This window comes from Scyliorhinus torazame, chromosome 14 (assembly GCF_047496885.1).
Source record: "Scyliorhinus torazame isolate Kashiwa2021f chromosome 14, sScyTor2.1, whole genome shotgun sequence".
In the NCBI taxonomy this organism is placed as follows: domain Eukaryota; kingdom Metazoa; phylum Chordata; class Chondrichthyes; order Carcharhiniformes; family Scyliorhinidae; genus Scyliorhinus; species Scyliorhinus torazame.
In genome coordinates this window covers 56,368,653-56,382,042 of record NC_092720.1, presented here as the reverse complement: position 1 = coordinate 56,382,042, position 13,390 = coordinate 56,368,653, and the positions used below count along the sequence as shown (strand labels likewise).

The 13,390-nt window shown below is 42.1% G+C and overlaps 1 protein-coding gene and 1 long non-coding RNA gene across 3 annotated transcripts in view; one reads left to right on the top strand and one right to left on the bottom strand.

Annotated features, from left to right (window-relative positions):
- Positions 1 to 13,390, bottom strand: part of LOC140389746 (uncharacterized) — an 84,652-nt gene that overhangs the window by 58,840 nt on the left and 12,422 nt on the right. The gene's annotated exons all lie outside the window — the stretch shown is intronic.
- The window catches only part of dcun1d1 (DCN1, defective in cullin neddylation 1, domain containing 1 (S. cerevisiae)), a 125,752-nt gene that overhangs the window by 101,176 nt on the left and 11,186 nt on the right, over positions 1 to 13,390 (top strand). For both annotated transcript variants that reach the window (XM_072474214.1, XM_072474213.1), the window contains 2 exons: positions 3,756 to 3,886; positions 8,376 to 8,458. In XM_072474214.1, the coding sequence (XP_072330315.1) occupies positions 3,756 to 3,886; positions 8,376 to 8,458 (214 nt within the window). The remainder of the gene's footprint in view (positions 1 to 3,755; positions 3,887 to 8,375; positions 8,459 to 13,390) is intronic.

Genomic DNA, 13,390 nt, shown 5'->3' with positions numbered 1-13,390 from the left:
GCACTGCCTGGGGGGGGTGGTAGAGGCATGTTGCCTCACATCCCTTAAAAGGTACCTGGATGAGCACTTGGTACATCTTAACATTCAAGGCTATAGGCCAAGTGCTGGCAAATGGGATTAGGATTGGCAGATCAGGTGCCTTTCATGCAACGGTGCAGACTCAATGGGCCGAAGAGCCTTTTCTGCACTGTATTTTTCTGTGATTTCTATGAAGATGGGGATAGTTTATGTTTTGACAGTGGTTAACCAGTAAGAACATTCTACTAAGGTGTAGAGAGTGTCTTCATGGGGAGGGGATGGAAATGCAAGTGAGTGCGCAGGTTAATAAATTAGTGCTCAAGGTTGGTGGGAAGAGGAGGAGGGGGAAGAATGCTATTGGTTGGAGGATATTTGGACAATCATGTTTGTCTCCTTTATATGGCTATTTTTTTCATTGCATCTGCTCCTGCCGTGGTTTACTGTATACCACTGCTGAATTTGAGAACATATAGGTGCCAGTATTGCATTGTCCAAAAAAAACATCAGTAACTTTTCAAAATGCTGGCCTGAGATCTTTTTCATGTGTCTGCGTAAGGAAGATTTATCGAGCCTCAGCAAATGAGGATTCGTGTGTAGGAAGAGGAATTTTAGAGTCCATGGTGTGCCGTATGACAAACTTTGAAATGTGTAGATGTGGTTGAAAATTGCCAGTGCAGCTGCTTTCTTAATGAAAGTGTGTAAATTGTTACAATCACTGTAAAGACTGATAACTTTTAAAAATAAATTTGAACTTCCAGTGATGGACTGAAAAGATCACATGACAAGATTTCAAGTTTTAAGACTTTTACTGTAACAGACAAATTAAAAGCGGGGGGGGGGGGGGGCGGGGGGGGGGGGGGGAAGAGGAGTAGATTTGTTTTGTGGTGGCATCATGCATTCTGAATTCTCCCTCAGTGTACCCGAACATGCGCCGGAGTGTGGCGACTAGGGGTTTTTCACTGTAACTTCATTGCAGTGATATGTAAGTCTACTTGTGACAATAATTAAGATTGTTATTGTTATTATAACTAAGGCCCCCAAACTAGAGCCTCTGCAGCCACCTCCCTCCATCCGTTCCCCCGCTACCATCACCGCACCCTCTCCGTATCTGCCACCCAATAATAAAATAATAGATTGGGCAAAGCCAGAACCCCCGACTGCTTACCCTTTTGCAAAAGCACCCTGCAACACCGGTGGGGTCTTACCCACCCAAATAAAAATAGATAACATTTTACTGACTTTCACAAAGAAAGTTTTAGGGAGGAAAATTGGAAGGCACTGAAACAAAAACCGAAACCATGGGAGGATATTTATTTTACCGACTGAACCCTACCTGCCAAGGTCAGCAGGATGTTTTCCTACCAGGTCAACCTTCACCACCAAAACTCAGTTTATAGAGCGAAGCCAAGCCTCGGGCCACCCGGATTGCCAGATAACAAAAGCTGGACCTGGCCAGGTGAAAGGGCAACCTCCGCCTTGGCTCCCCATCCTGGGAGATTCATTAGAAAGCATTCGCTTTTGCCCAAGTTCAGTTTATACCCAGAGAAGGAGCTAAACCTCCCGAGCAACTTCATTATCTCCTCTGCACTACCGAGCTGGTCTGTCACAAACAATAACAAATCGTCTGCATACAATGATACCCTATGCTCCTTCTTTCCCTCCACCCCCCCAACTTCATAGATGACCGTAACGCTATGACGGGGACAGTGGACACCCCTGTCTCATGCCTCTCATCAGGTGGAAATACTTTGAACTCAACGCAGTTGTATGAGCGCTTGGGATGGGGGCCCTATATAAGAGCTGAATCCAAGCTAGAATCTAGGCCCAAAGCCAACCCTCCCGAGGATTTCAAGCAAATAACCCCACTGGATGGCACGGTGACACAGTAGTGGTTAGCACTCTTGCCTCACAGCGCCAGGGTCCCTGGTCCAATTTCAGCCTTGGGTCACTGTCTGTGTGGCGTCTGTACATTCTCCCCGTGTCTGTAGATTTCCTCCGGGTGCTCCGGTTTCCTCCCACAGTCCAACGATGTGCAAGTTAGGTGGATTGACCATGATAAATTGTCCCTTTGTATCCAAAAGGTGAGGTGGGGTTACTGGGTGTGAGCCTAGGTAGGCCGCTCTTTCAGATGATCGATGCATACTCGATGGGCCAAATGACTTCCTTCTGCACTGTAGTGATACTATGAACCACCCCATCCTCTCAAATGCTTTTTCTGCATGAAATAATCACCTGCGGCTCAAGGGCTGGAGAGGGAGACAAAACAACATTAAGCAGTCTCAAACATTGGCCGACAACTGGCTACCCGTAAAACAGGTCTGCCCCTCTGATATAACCCCTGGAAGGTAGGGCTCTAAGCGCATGGCCAGGACCTTTGCAAAAACTTTGCATCTGCATTCAGTAATAAAATAGGGTGATACGACCCACACTCTGCCGGTTCCTTGTCTTTCTTTAAGATCAAGGAAATCAATGCCAGCTTTATTCTGCATGGCCCTCCCATCTGCAATTGCAATGATCCTTAGCCCACCAAAAATGTTTTGTTTTGTTCTGAAAGCTGTGTAAACGCACAGGGCTTCTGCCTCAACAACATCTGGGCACGATCCAGCTCGGGAGGAGTCGCCATTTCCCCCTCCCCCACCATCGTCCGCAACGCCTGTGACATGAACTTTGTCGGGCTCAGGACCCCAGACCCTCCGGCAACCCAACCACCCTCAACCTCTGTCTATGAGACCGATTTGGCCCTTAATAATTTGTTATCTGCTGCCACCCATGCGGTATCCCCTTCCAGGGCGGTGATCAGATCATGCTGCCTAGACAGAGCCGCCCCCACCTCTTTCAACTCCATACACCACACCTTCACCATTATAGCCTAGACCACTCGAATCAAGGATATTGCCAATCAATTTTTCATGGTCTCCCGAGACCTCACGCCATAATTTCTGTAGCTCCACCGCTAAGATCCCAACAGTTAGTGGAGTGGACCATGCGCCCACAGCAGCCTCCGCCATTTTCTTTCCAGACAGGACTCTCTAAGTGTCCAAATTCGACGCTGGTTCTTTTTTTGCTGCCTTGTCCGGTATCTACTGCGGATCCCCTTGATGTGGGATATTAAACCCATCAATAAAAACAAACTTGAGCCATAATTTCCTCAAAATCGGGTGAAAAGAGCTTAAATGAAGTTCTTTGGTGGGATCCACCTCGTGTGTGACCTCTCCCCTACATGTCGCCACCGGAAGTTCCCAAATGCACAGACGTAACCTCAGACACAGTTGGAAAATTCAAAACTATATAGAGAAATCAATAGTAGTCTTATGGTAACATCCAAAAGACTTAGGGCTTCCAAATGTAGTACCCTCACAATTGTACGGTGAATTTCATTTATTTGCATCTTTTGTACAAACATGCTGACATTTTCTGAGTTGCAGAATTCTGAATCATCCTTTTAGAAGTGTGATTGGTAAGCATGCAAATCTTTTTGAATTTAAAAAAAACATACACATTTGACGCTTCAGCTGTAAATGGATGCCTTTGCTTAATTTGGTTTTTCATTGTATAGCAATGAATAAAATGTATGTTTTAAATCAGATCTTGAGGCCTAATGAAGATGCTACAGCTTTGTGAATGGAAAGATAGAGGGAAGACAAAGGAATTTTAATAGTTTTGTGAGGGCTATGGATGAGAGCATAGAAACATGTGATATTTTGATTTTTTTAAAAACATTTTTCTTATTGCTTAAGGTGTGACAGCATAGAAAAACTGAAAATCCTACTGCCAAAGTTGGAACTAGAATTAAAAGATCAAGCAAAGTTTAAGGATTTTTACCAGTTCACGTTCAACTTTGCAAAGAACCCAGGCCAGAAGGGCTTAGGTAAGTGCAGTATAAAAGATCTGTGACATTCCAAAAAAAAATCTGTACATAAGCAAACTAAGAAGGAAGAGCATTCTGATGGACTTTGTAGCTGCTTCAGAGTAATGCAATCTGCGGGGGGATAGATTTTTCACAATGCAAAGAAGAACCTTGCAGTGGAATGCAAAACTTCTACTGTGTCCCAGACCTGATGTTTGAGTCGTAATTTGTTCTTAATTGTTTTGGAAAGGGGCTATTTAATAACGGGGCAGAAAATAGTTGTATTACTATAATCGAGCCACGCATTGTTTTATGCATCAGTCACATAAATTGGAGTTGGTGCATTGGTTGTTGCCTAGGTAGAAGTAAGGGATGGTAAATTTACATTGTCAGTCTTGTTTACTTTTTAAACTTTGCTTGACTAAATAATGTGCCAGCTGGAGCGATTTAATCAAAACTTTAACAGTTTTATCCTAGTCTGATACTTTTACTTTTAGTCTAACATTTCTACAAAACATTAATACTAATGGTTTGTTATTTTTGACTACGTTTATGAAATTGGGATTATTTTGAGGAATGCAGATCAATATATCTGTGTATATATATGTGTGTGTGTGTGTGTGTGTGTGTGTGTGTAGGAACATGGATTTATCAACAAAATACACACTTTTACCCTTACCATTGCTACGCAGGAAGTTATTCTTTAAATAATGCAGAAGGTATTGTCAATACACACAGAGTTCTTAAAGAACAAACAGTAAAAGTGAACATAGTTGGCCATATGTAATAGTACCTCTCTAAGTCTGTTACAGCAGTTTGGGCAGGTAAGAAATTGCCTGAAGCGCTTAACTCACCAAGTGGAGTAGAACACAGCCTTCCAAACTGCAGGCGCTGCTGTTGGACATGCATTTAGGATTTGGCCTTCCAACACAATTGTGGTTAGAATGGAACTGAAAATGCCTTTGTGAACCCACAGAAACATCCTGCCCTTCTTAGATTTCCAAGCTGGGCAACAGGGATCTCTGAATGCCATTAGTCCAGGAAGAGATAATTCATTAAACATGGGCTCTTCCAAGTTCTCTATTCATGTTGGCACAATTGTGAACACCCAAAGTAGTCACCAAGCAGATTAAAATAGCTGGCATAAGGCCCTTTTAGAGTAAGATAGCTCAGACAAGACCTCCCAGTATCTTATCTAGCTATTTCGCTTCTGAGACCAAGTGATAATCAACACCAGCTCAAATTGACCCATCTAATCTATTTGCCCACACTCTGGAAAATCTCCAAATATATCTGCGCCATATTTATCTCCATGTCTGCAGACAAAACAGAAAATCTAAAGGAGGCTTGGGAACAAGACCTAGGCTGCCATAACGAGGAATAGGGAGAAGTGTGGAGGCAGACCTACAGGACCTTCACATGCAACAGAATGCAAGAGGGGCAGAACTAATTTTTCAAAGGTATAAACATAGATTAATTTTAGCAAAATGTTTTTAAAAAAATATTGATTACCATCCATGGCTTCACAAAATTGCCATGTAATTAAATTCATTTTGAAATTTTTATTGAATCCTTTGCAGTTTATTGTGCAAAGGTCACAAAGTTGATCAGAGAGAGCAAAAAAGTTAATGTTGGAAATACTTTGAAGATCCTTCATTTGAAAAGAGAAATGAGACACCAAAGTTTTGTGTGGAGATTCTGTGTCAATCCGATAAATACATGTGGATTGCTAAACATAAACGGATCCAGACTTGATGGTTTGATTCTCCCACTGCAGGTGCTAATTCGACAGCTGATGGAAGTTATCTTGTGATGTGATCTTTTCATTGCATGTGTGGAGTTGATTAGTTAAATAAGTTCTTGCTCCTTTGGCCTGATTGTGATTTCTAGCATTCAAAATCTTGTTTCAATTGTGATTTATTTTCATGTTTTCTGACAAAATAAATATTTTTATCTCCAGGCATTCTGGTTGATCTTTCTACTATAAAATACATTTTTGAAAATAAGAGTTTATACTTTGAATAGTTCATTTCAATTACTAAATGTTGTCTTTGGAAGTTTGACTGGACTACGAAAGATCAAATAAACTGCTGGTTAAATATGGATGAATAAATTAAAAGTCAGTATAGTCTGTATTTGTTCTATTCCAACTTATTTGTGAGAGCCAAAATTTAGGACAAAACCACCGATGGCACTTTAGTATTTAAAAAAAAAATACTGGAACACAATGTCGTCATTTGGATTCCTGAAGCAGTATGCTTTGGTAACACCACGTACCTGCCCTGCATTAAGGTTTTGGTTGTGGGTAGCACAGTGGTTAGCACTGTTGCTTCATCGCACCAGGGTCCTGGGTTCGATTTCTAGCTTGGGTCATTCTGTGCAGAGTCTGCACCTTCTCCCTGTGTCTACGTGGGTTTCCTCCAGGTGCTCCCGTTTTCTCCCACAAGTCCTGAAAGACGTGCTTGTTAGGTGAATTGGATATTCTGAATTCTCGCTCAGTATATCCGAATAGGCGACGGAGTGCGGCAACTAGGGGATTTTCATAGTAATTTCATTGCGGTGTTAATGTAAGCCTACTTGTGACAATAATAAAGATTATTGTAGGTTTGATTTTAAATTCTAGATTTAAAATAGGTTTTGTTTTGTTTTATGAGATCAGCCAGTATAGAGAAGAATGAAATGCCCCCAGGTTTTCTCCTGACAGCCTAGCAGAATGGGATAATATCTTTGTTTACCTTCCTCTTGGAAGCTCAGCAGGCCGAGGGCATTAGAAATCTGACTTATCTTTATGAATCTCTGAATATGTGTTTCTATACTGGAAGGCTCACCCTTGCTAAAAGAAAATTAATCTGCCTGTAAAATTATCTTTTGTTAAGGTGATAATGAATAGAATTATTAACATTTTATGAAGTTTGTTTCTTTAAGCCCATCTTAGTGGTCTCTAACAAACCACATTAATGATGAGATTGTTCACCTCAGCCACACAATGTGGTCAAAGTAGTACTTTGATTGAGAGGGTAGAGCAACAGCACATAAATCTTCACTCTGTTGGTTCAAACAAGATGCTTGGAGACCATGGCCACCTCAATTTGTACAAATTTACTTGCATATTTAAAAAATCTGTCCGTAAAAATAATCGATCTCCAAAACATTCTATCCAACTTGATTCCCATTTTGTGAAGAATATCCTGAATGTTGGTTGTTTCAATACAATTGTTGCACTATTATGAACTAAAAACAAACCATTTCCATTAATGTGTGCAGTTGTTTCTAAAATATGGCGGCATGATCTAAGTTTTGCAACCCAAGTCAGTTAATGGCACTGGCAAAATTGCAGAAAAGAGATTAAGTGCCAAATTACAAAAGTATTTTTAAAAAATTGGATTTAACTCTGGACTGACAAAGTGCAGTTCCTGGCATCTCTGCTGCAGTACAAAACAACCCACAGTTGGTGCTCGACACGTAAGGATGACTTTCACCTGAAGTGCCCTATTTGGGTTAGGGTGCTCTTTCCAAGAGCCGGTGCAGACTCGATGGGCCGAATGGCCTCCTACTGCACTGTAAATTCTATGATAATCTATGATAGACGCACAGGATTGGAGTAATTATAATGGGAGGTGTATTCTGCAGCTAGCCTATGTTGCACCTAACTTGAGAATGCCATGTGGTGCAAAAATTGGAAAATATGTGTTGAAATCCCTCCCCTTAATCAAAACATTTGCATAACTCTGATTGGGGCAAGCAGCTGTAAGCTGGAAAGCAAAGTCAGGTGTCTGTTTTAATTACTTGGTAATTGTTGATGCTTATAAATGAAGCAAAATGTGTGCTGGGGAGAAGTTGCATACAGATGGAACTTAGAAATGTACAATGGATCCAAACTCCCCCTCTACTAATGTTAAAAATATTTTGCTCCTACAGCTCATGAACAATTTTTAAAAATCCATTATTTATGTCTGGCCACTTCCATTTGATTTTAAGATAATTGGCAGACTGGTACTTGGCTAATTTATCCTCGCTCACCCATGCTTGTCTGCTTTGGATGGGCAAGTGTAGTATTTAAAGTACGAGATTATGCTGAATTGTTCTTTATCTATCCTTTGTAAATAAAGCCGCATCCCCCTTTATGACATTGAGTTTAATGAGGCTGCTAACTAGCACACAATTCAACTGTAAATTCATAGATTTCACCAATTATTTTATGAGAACACCAATACATCCAGTTATTGCAGCTTAAAATATTTAAGTACTTTTCCAACTCCTACAGGTGTATCTGTAGTGAGCTTAATATATGTAGACATTTCCTGCTGATCAGGTTCTGAAACTTGTGTTCTAAATTACTGTATTAATTAATTTTTCCAAATCACCTTTCTCTAGTTTAATAGTAGTTACAGCAGCCATGCCGAAATGGAGGAAAATTTACATAAAGTTAACGTTTTAAAAATTATTTGGTGACAACACGTGTAGTACTTGATGTTTTTCCTGAAGATGTATTTAATATCTTATTTTGCAGATTTAGAAATGGCAATTGCATACTGGAATTTAGTACTTGCTGGGCGATTCAAATTCTTAGATTTATGGAATAAGTTTTTATTGGTGAGTATAAGTATGAACATTTCTAACTAATCCAGTTTATTTTTTGTTTTGAGAGTTAGTGATTTCTATTAGGACAATCTCTAAAGAAGTTAAATCTGCTCTATGCAATGCAAACATCATGGAAGGATAGAAAATAGGAACAGGCGTAGGCCATTCAGCCCTTCAAGTCTGCTCTGCCATATGATCATGACTGATCCTGTATCTCAAAACCATGCCCCCACACTCTCCATACATCTTGACACCTATAGCTTCTAGAAGTGTATCTGTGTACTTATTTGTAACTTGGCCTCCACAGCCTCCTGTAGTAGATAATTCCACAGATTCATCACCCTCTGAGTGAAGAAGTTTCCCCCCAACTCAGTCCTAAATGGCCTACCCTGTACCCAGAGAATCTAGACCCCCTAGATCCCTGCATCCAGCCTGTTTTCCCCCCTCCCCCCCCCCCCTCCCAGTGTCTCACTCTTACTCTTGTCAAAACCTTTGAATTTCCTTTCTAACAGCACTGTGGGTGTATCTACACTTCAGGGACTGCAGTGTTTCCACAGCCTGTGTGCTCTTTTAAGGAGTTGCACAGTTTAGTTTTTTTCCCCTTAACCATACAAATTAATTCTCACAAAATACATGTCTAATTGCCTTTCGAAAGTTCCTCTGGAATCAGATTCCACTACACTTCAAAGTTTATAACCTTTAAAGTGAAATAATTTGTCCTCATTTCCTTTCTGATACTTTTACCAATTAATTTAAATCTGTGACCATTGTTTGCTGACCTACTTGTCAAGGATGATAATTTCTTCCTCCTGGCTTTAGCAAATCCTCTTTAATTTTCAATTCTTCTGTTAGATTTCCCCATAACCTTCCATGCTATATGGAGAACAATTTCAGCTTCTCCAATCTCTCTCTTTAACTGCTGAGTTTTCCATAACTAATAAATTACCACCAGCTCCCTTCCCTAGCCACCTATCCCTCTCCCAGGCAACCCTCGGAGGTTGATCCAGACTATTTGCAACCGTGGCGCTGTATTTGACCACCGAAAAAACTTCCAACAGTGCTTGCATTTTGTGAGATCACTTAAGGCTTCCTATTGCCACCTCTGTAACATTGCCTGACTCTACCCCTGCTGAAACACTTATCATTGCCTTTGTTACTTCTAGACTTAACTATTTCAAGACACTGCTAGCTGACTACCATCTTCCACTCTTCATAAAATCAAACCTATCAAAACTCTGTTGCCCATATCCTAACTTGCACCAACTCCTGTTAACCCATAAACCATAGAATAGTGCAGATAAATAGAGTGTACATTTCTCAATTTGATGAGGTTGGAATTCAATTCAGAGCGGAGCAAAGAGGTGATTTATGTCTACAGTACTTGCGGTGATTCATGTTAACTTGAGTCAGCAAGTATTTAAAACAAATTATTCAATGTTTTAGTGTTTAGTGCAAGCTAGTGGGTATTTTTTTAAAAACTGGAGACATGAAGGACAGCACGGTAGCACAGTGGATACCATTGTTGCTTCATAGTTCCAGGGTCCCAGGTTTGATTCCCGGCTCAGGTCACTGTCTGTGTGGCGTCTGCACTTTCTCCCTGTGTCTGCGTGGGTTTCCTCTAGGAGCTCCGGTTTCCTCCCACAAGTCCTGAAAGACATGGGGTGGCATTCTCCAATAATGGGGCTAAGTGTTGGCGCCGTCGTAAACGCCGGAGCGTTTTATGACGGTGTCATCTGGCTGCTAGGAGCAGCGATCCTGCGCTGCACAGGTGGCCAGCACTGCACTGGAGCACTTCAAGCAGCTACAGCTGCAATTAACCCACCCGTCGCTCGGTTGGCCCCGATCGCAGGTCTCGCCACCGTGGAGGCCCCCACCGGAGTCGGATCTCCCCCCCACCAGGACGGCCCCCACAGCCAGAACGCTGAGGTCCCGCCAGGTAGGACCACACGCGAACTAAGCCGGCGGGACTCGTCCGAACTCGGTGGGCATTCGGCCCGTCGAGTGCGGAGAACCGCTGGGGGGCCGCGTTGAGCCAATTGGAGGCCCGGCGTCGCGGGATTTCCCCCCCCCCCCTCCCCTGCCGATTCTCCGACCCGGTGCGGGATCAGAGAATCCCGCCCATGCTGTTATGTGAATTGGACAATCTTAATTCTCTATCAGTGTACCCGAACAGGCGCCGGAGTGTGGCGACTAGGGGCTTTTCAGAATAACTTCTTTGCACTGTTGATGTAAGCCTACTTTTGACAATAAAGATTATTATTATTATTATTATTAAGAAAAAACTATTAATCTAGACTAAGATTTGACAGAGGAGGTTCAAAGTCCTGACTGCAATATGTGGGGATCTGTGGACAGCAATATTGTCTTGAGTGAACACGTTGACAGGAGATGTCTGCTGTCTAAAATCTCTCTGGCTTAGGGTCATGGAACTGGAGAATGAGGTAGAGACATCTGACACGTAAGAGAGGATGAGAAGTATCTGGATGGTTTGCTTCAGACTTCAGTCAACTTGTAGAAAGATGCAAGTTCAGAATGAGGTTGATTTTTTTTTTTTCATTATTCATACATGGGAATGAGCCTCACTGGCAAGACCAACATTTATTGCCCATTCCTAATTGCCCTTAGGTGAGGTGAGCTGCTGTCTTGGAACTTCTGTAATTACATGCACACTAGTGTTAGAAAGGGAGTTCTGGAATTTTTAACCAGTGACAGTGAAGGGATGATGATATATTTCAAAGTAAGGGTGGTCTGTGACTTGGAGGTCACAATGATAGTGTTTCCATGCATATGTTGGCTTCGTCTAGGTAGTAGAAGTTATGAATTAGAAGATGCTATCCAAGAAGCCTTGGCAAATTATTGCAGTGCATCATGTAAATACTGTGTGCCAGTTGTCAATAAGTACAGTGTACTTGCTACCTGTGAGAATAAATAGCCAGAATGCAGGCTACACACTAACAGACGAGTTAAACAGGCATAAGCCACTCTGCCCTTCTCCTGCTCCACCATTCAATATGATTGTGCCCGATCTGATTGTCATCTCAGCTCCATATTCCTGCCTACCCCCGGTAAACAAGGGGGTGAAAGGTTATCAAGAATCGATCCATCTCTGCCTTAAAAATATTCAAGAACTCTGCTTCCACCACCATTTGCCTTCTGAGGGAGAGAGTTCCAAAGATTTGCGACCCTCTGAGAAAATAATTCTCCTCACCTGTCTTAAATGAGTAAGCCCTTGTTTTTAACAGTAACCCCAGGTCAAGATTCTCCCAAAGAGAAAACATCTTTCTACATCCACCCTGTCAAGACCCCTCAGGGTCTTGTGCCTTTCAATCAAGTCGCCTCTTACTCTTCTAAACTCCAGCAAAAACAAGCCTCACAAGACAACCTGCCCATTCCAGGTATTAGTCCGGTAAACCTCTGAAGTGCTTCCTACACATTACATCCTTCCTTAAATAAGGAGACCAATATTGTACACACTACTTCAGGTGTGGTCTCACCAATGCTCTGTATAACTTCCCTACGTGTGTCTTTAATTCCCCTCCCAATAAATTATTACATTCTATTTGCTTTCCTAATTGTTTGCTGTACCTGCAAACTAACGTTTAGAGATTCTTCCAGAGGACTATAGAACCTTAAAGCAGGAGACTACCCAAAGAGGGTGGGGAGAAGGAAAAGGAGAAGCGTAATATGGTATTTGTATGTGATGCAATAATTAGGGGAACAGATTTCATGTTGTATAGTGCTGGGTTGTGGGGGGGGGGGGGGGGGGGGGGGGGGGTGGCGGCGGCGGTATCTTGCACCAGGTTGAAAGGATATTGGATAGTAAGGGAGAGGGTTCAGTCATGTTGGGGCCAACAACATAGGCAAGAGGCCCTTTTTGGAGGAGCTAAATTAATGAGCAAGATCTCAAAGGTTATAATCTTTGGATTATTACTTCAACCATTCGCAAATTGGTGTAGAGATAAACAGAGGTGGATACATTCCTGAAGGAGGGGCGTGGGAAAGAAATGTTAAATTTCTTGGGATGCTGGCACCAATACTGGGTCAGGAAGGGTTATACCATTAGGGTGGACTCCCATCTGAACCAGGGTTGTGACAGAAAGGATAAACAGAGTGGCCACCAGGGCTTTTAATTAGTACAGTGTGGGAGGGGATCCGGTGGCAATGATAATAGTTTGAAAACAAACTTAAGGGAAGAGAGCAGAATAATAGTCAGAAATTGTATTTTAGACACAGATGTACCACCTGCAAAATCTAAAAGTTGTAATGCAACGAGATCGAGATTGGACACATCTGTTAATGGGTAAAGCAACAAAGGATTAATGGGAGGCCTTCAAAAATAACTTAATGTGATACAGAACCAGATGATGCCACTAAGGTGTAAGAGCTCCACTTGCCAAGGGAAATAATACGTGACTAAAGAGGTAAGAGACCACATAAATCTAAGCATGCAAAATGCAAAAAAAACACTCAGCCTGGCAATTGGGAAAAGTACAAAGAACAGTAAAATGTGACAAAACAGTCAGAGTTCCAAAAAATGAATATTAAACAAAACCTTATGACAGGAAAAAGAGGATAGCCAGGAACAATGTGGATCTCTGAAAACTTTTTAAAAATTCATTTTTGCAGGATGTGGGCCCTGCTAGCTAGGCCAGCATTTGTTGCCCATTCCCTAATGGCCGTTGAAGGTGGTGGTGAGCTGCCTTTTTAAAAAAAATAAAAACATTTTTTTTTTTTTCGAGTACCCAATTCATTTTTTCCAATTAAGGGGCAATTTAGCGTGGCCAATCCACCTAGCTTGCACATTTTTGGGTTGTGGGGACGAAACCCACACAAACACGGGGAGAACGTGCAAACTCCACACGGACAGTGACCCAGAGCCGGGACCGAACCTGGGACCTCGGCGTCGAGAGGCAGCAGTGCTAACCCATTGCACCACCGTGCTGC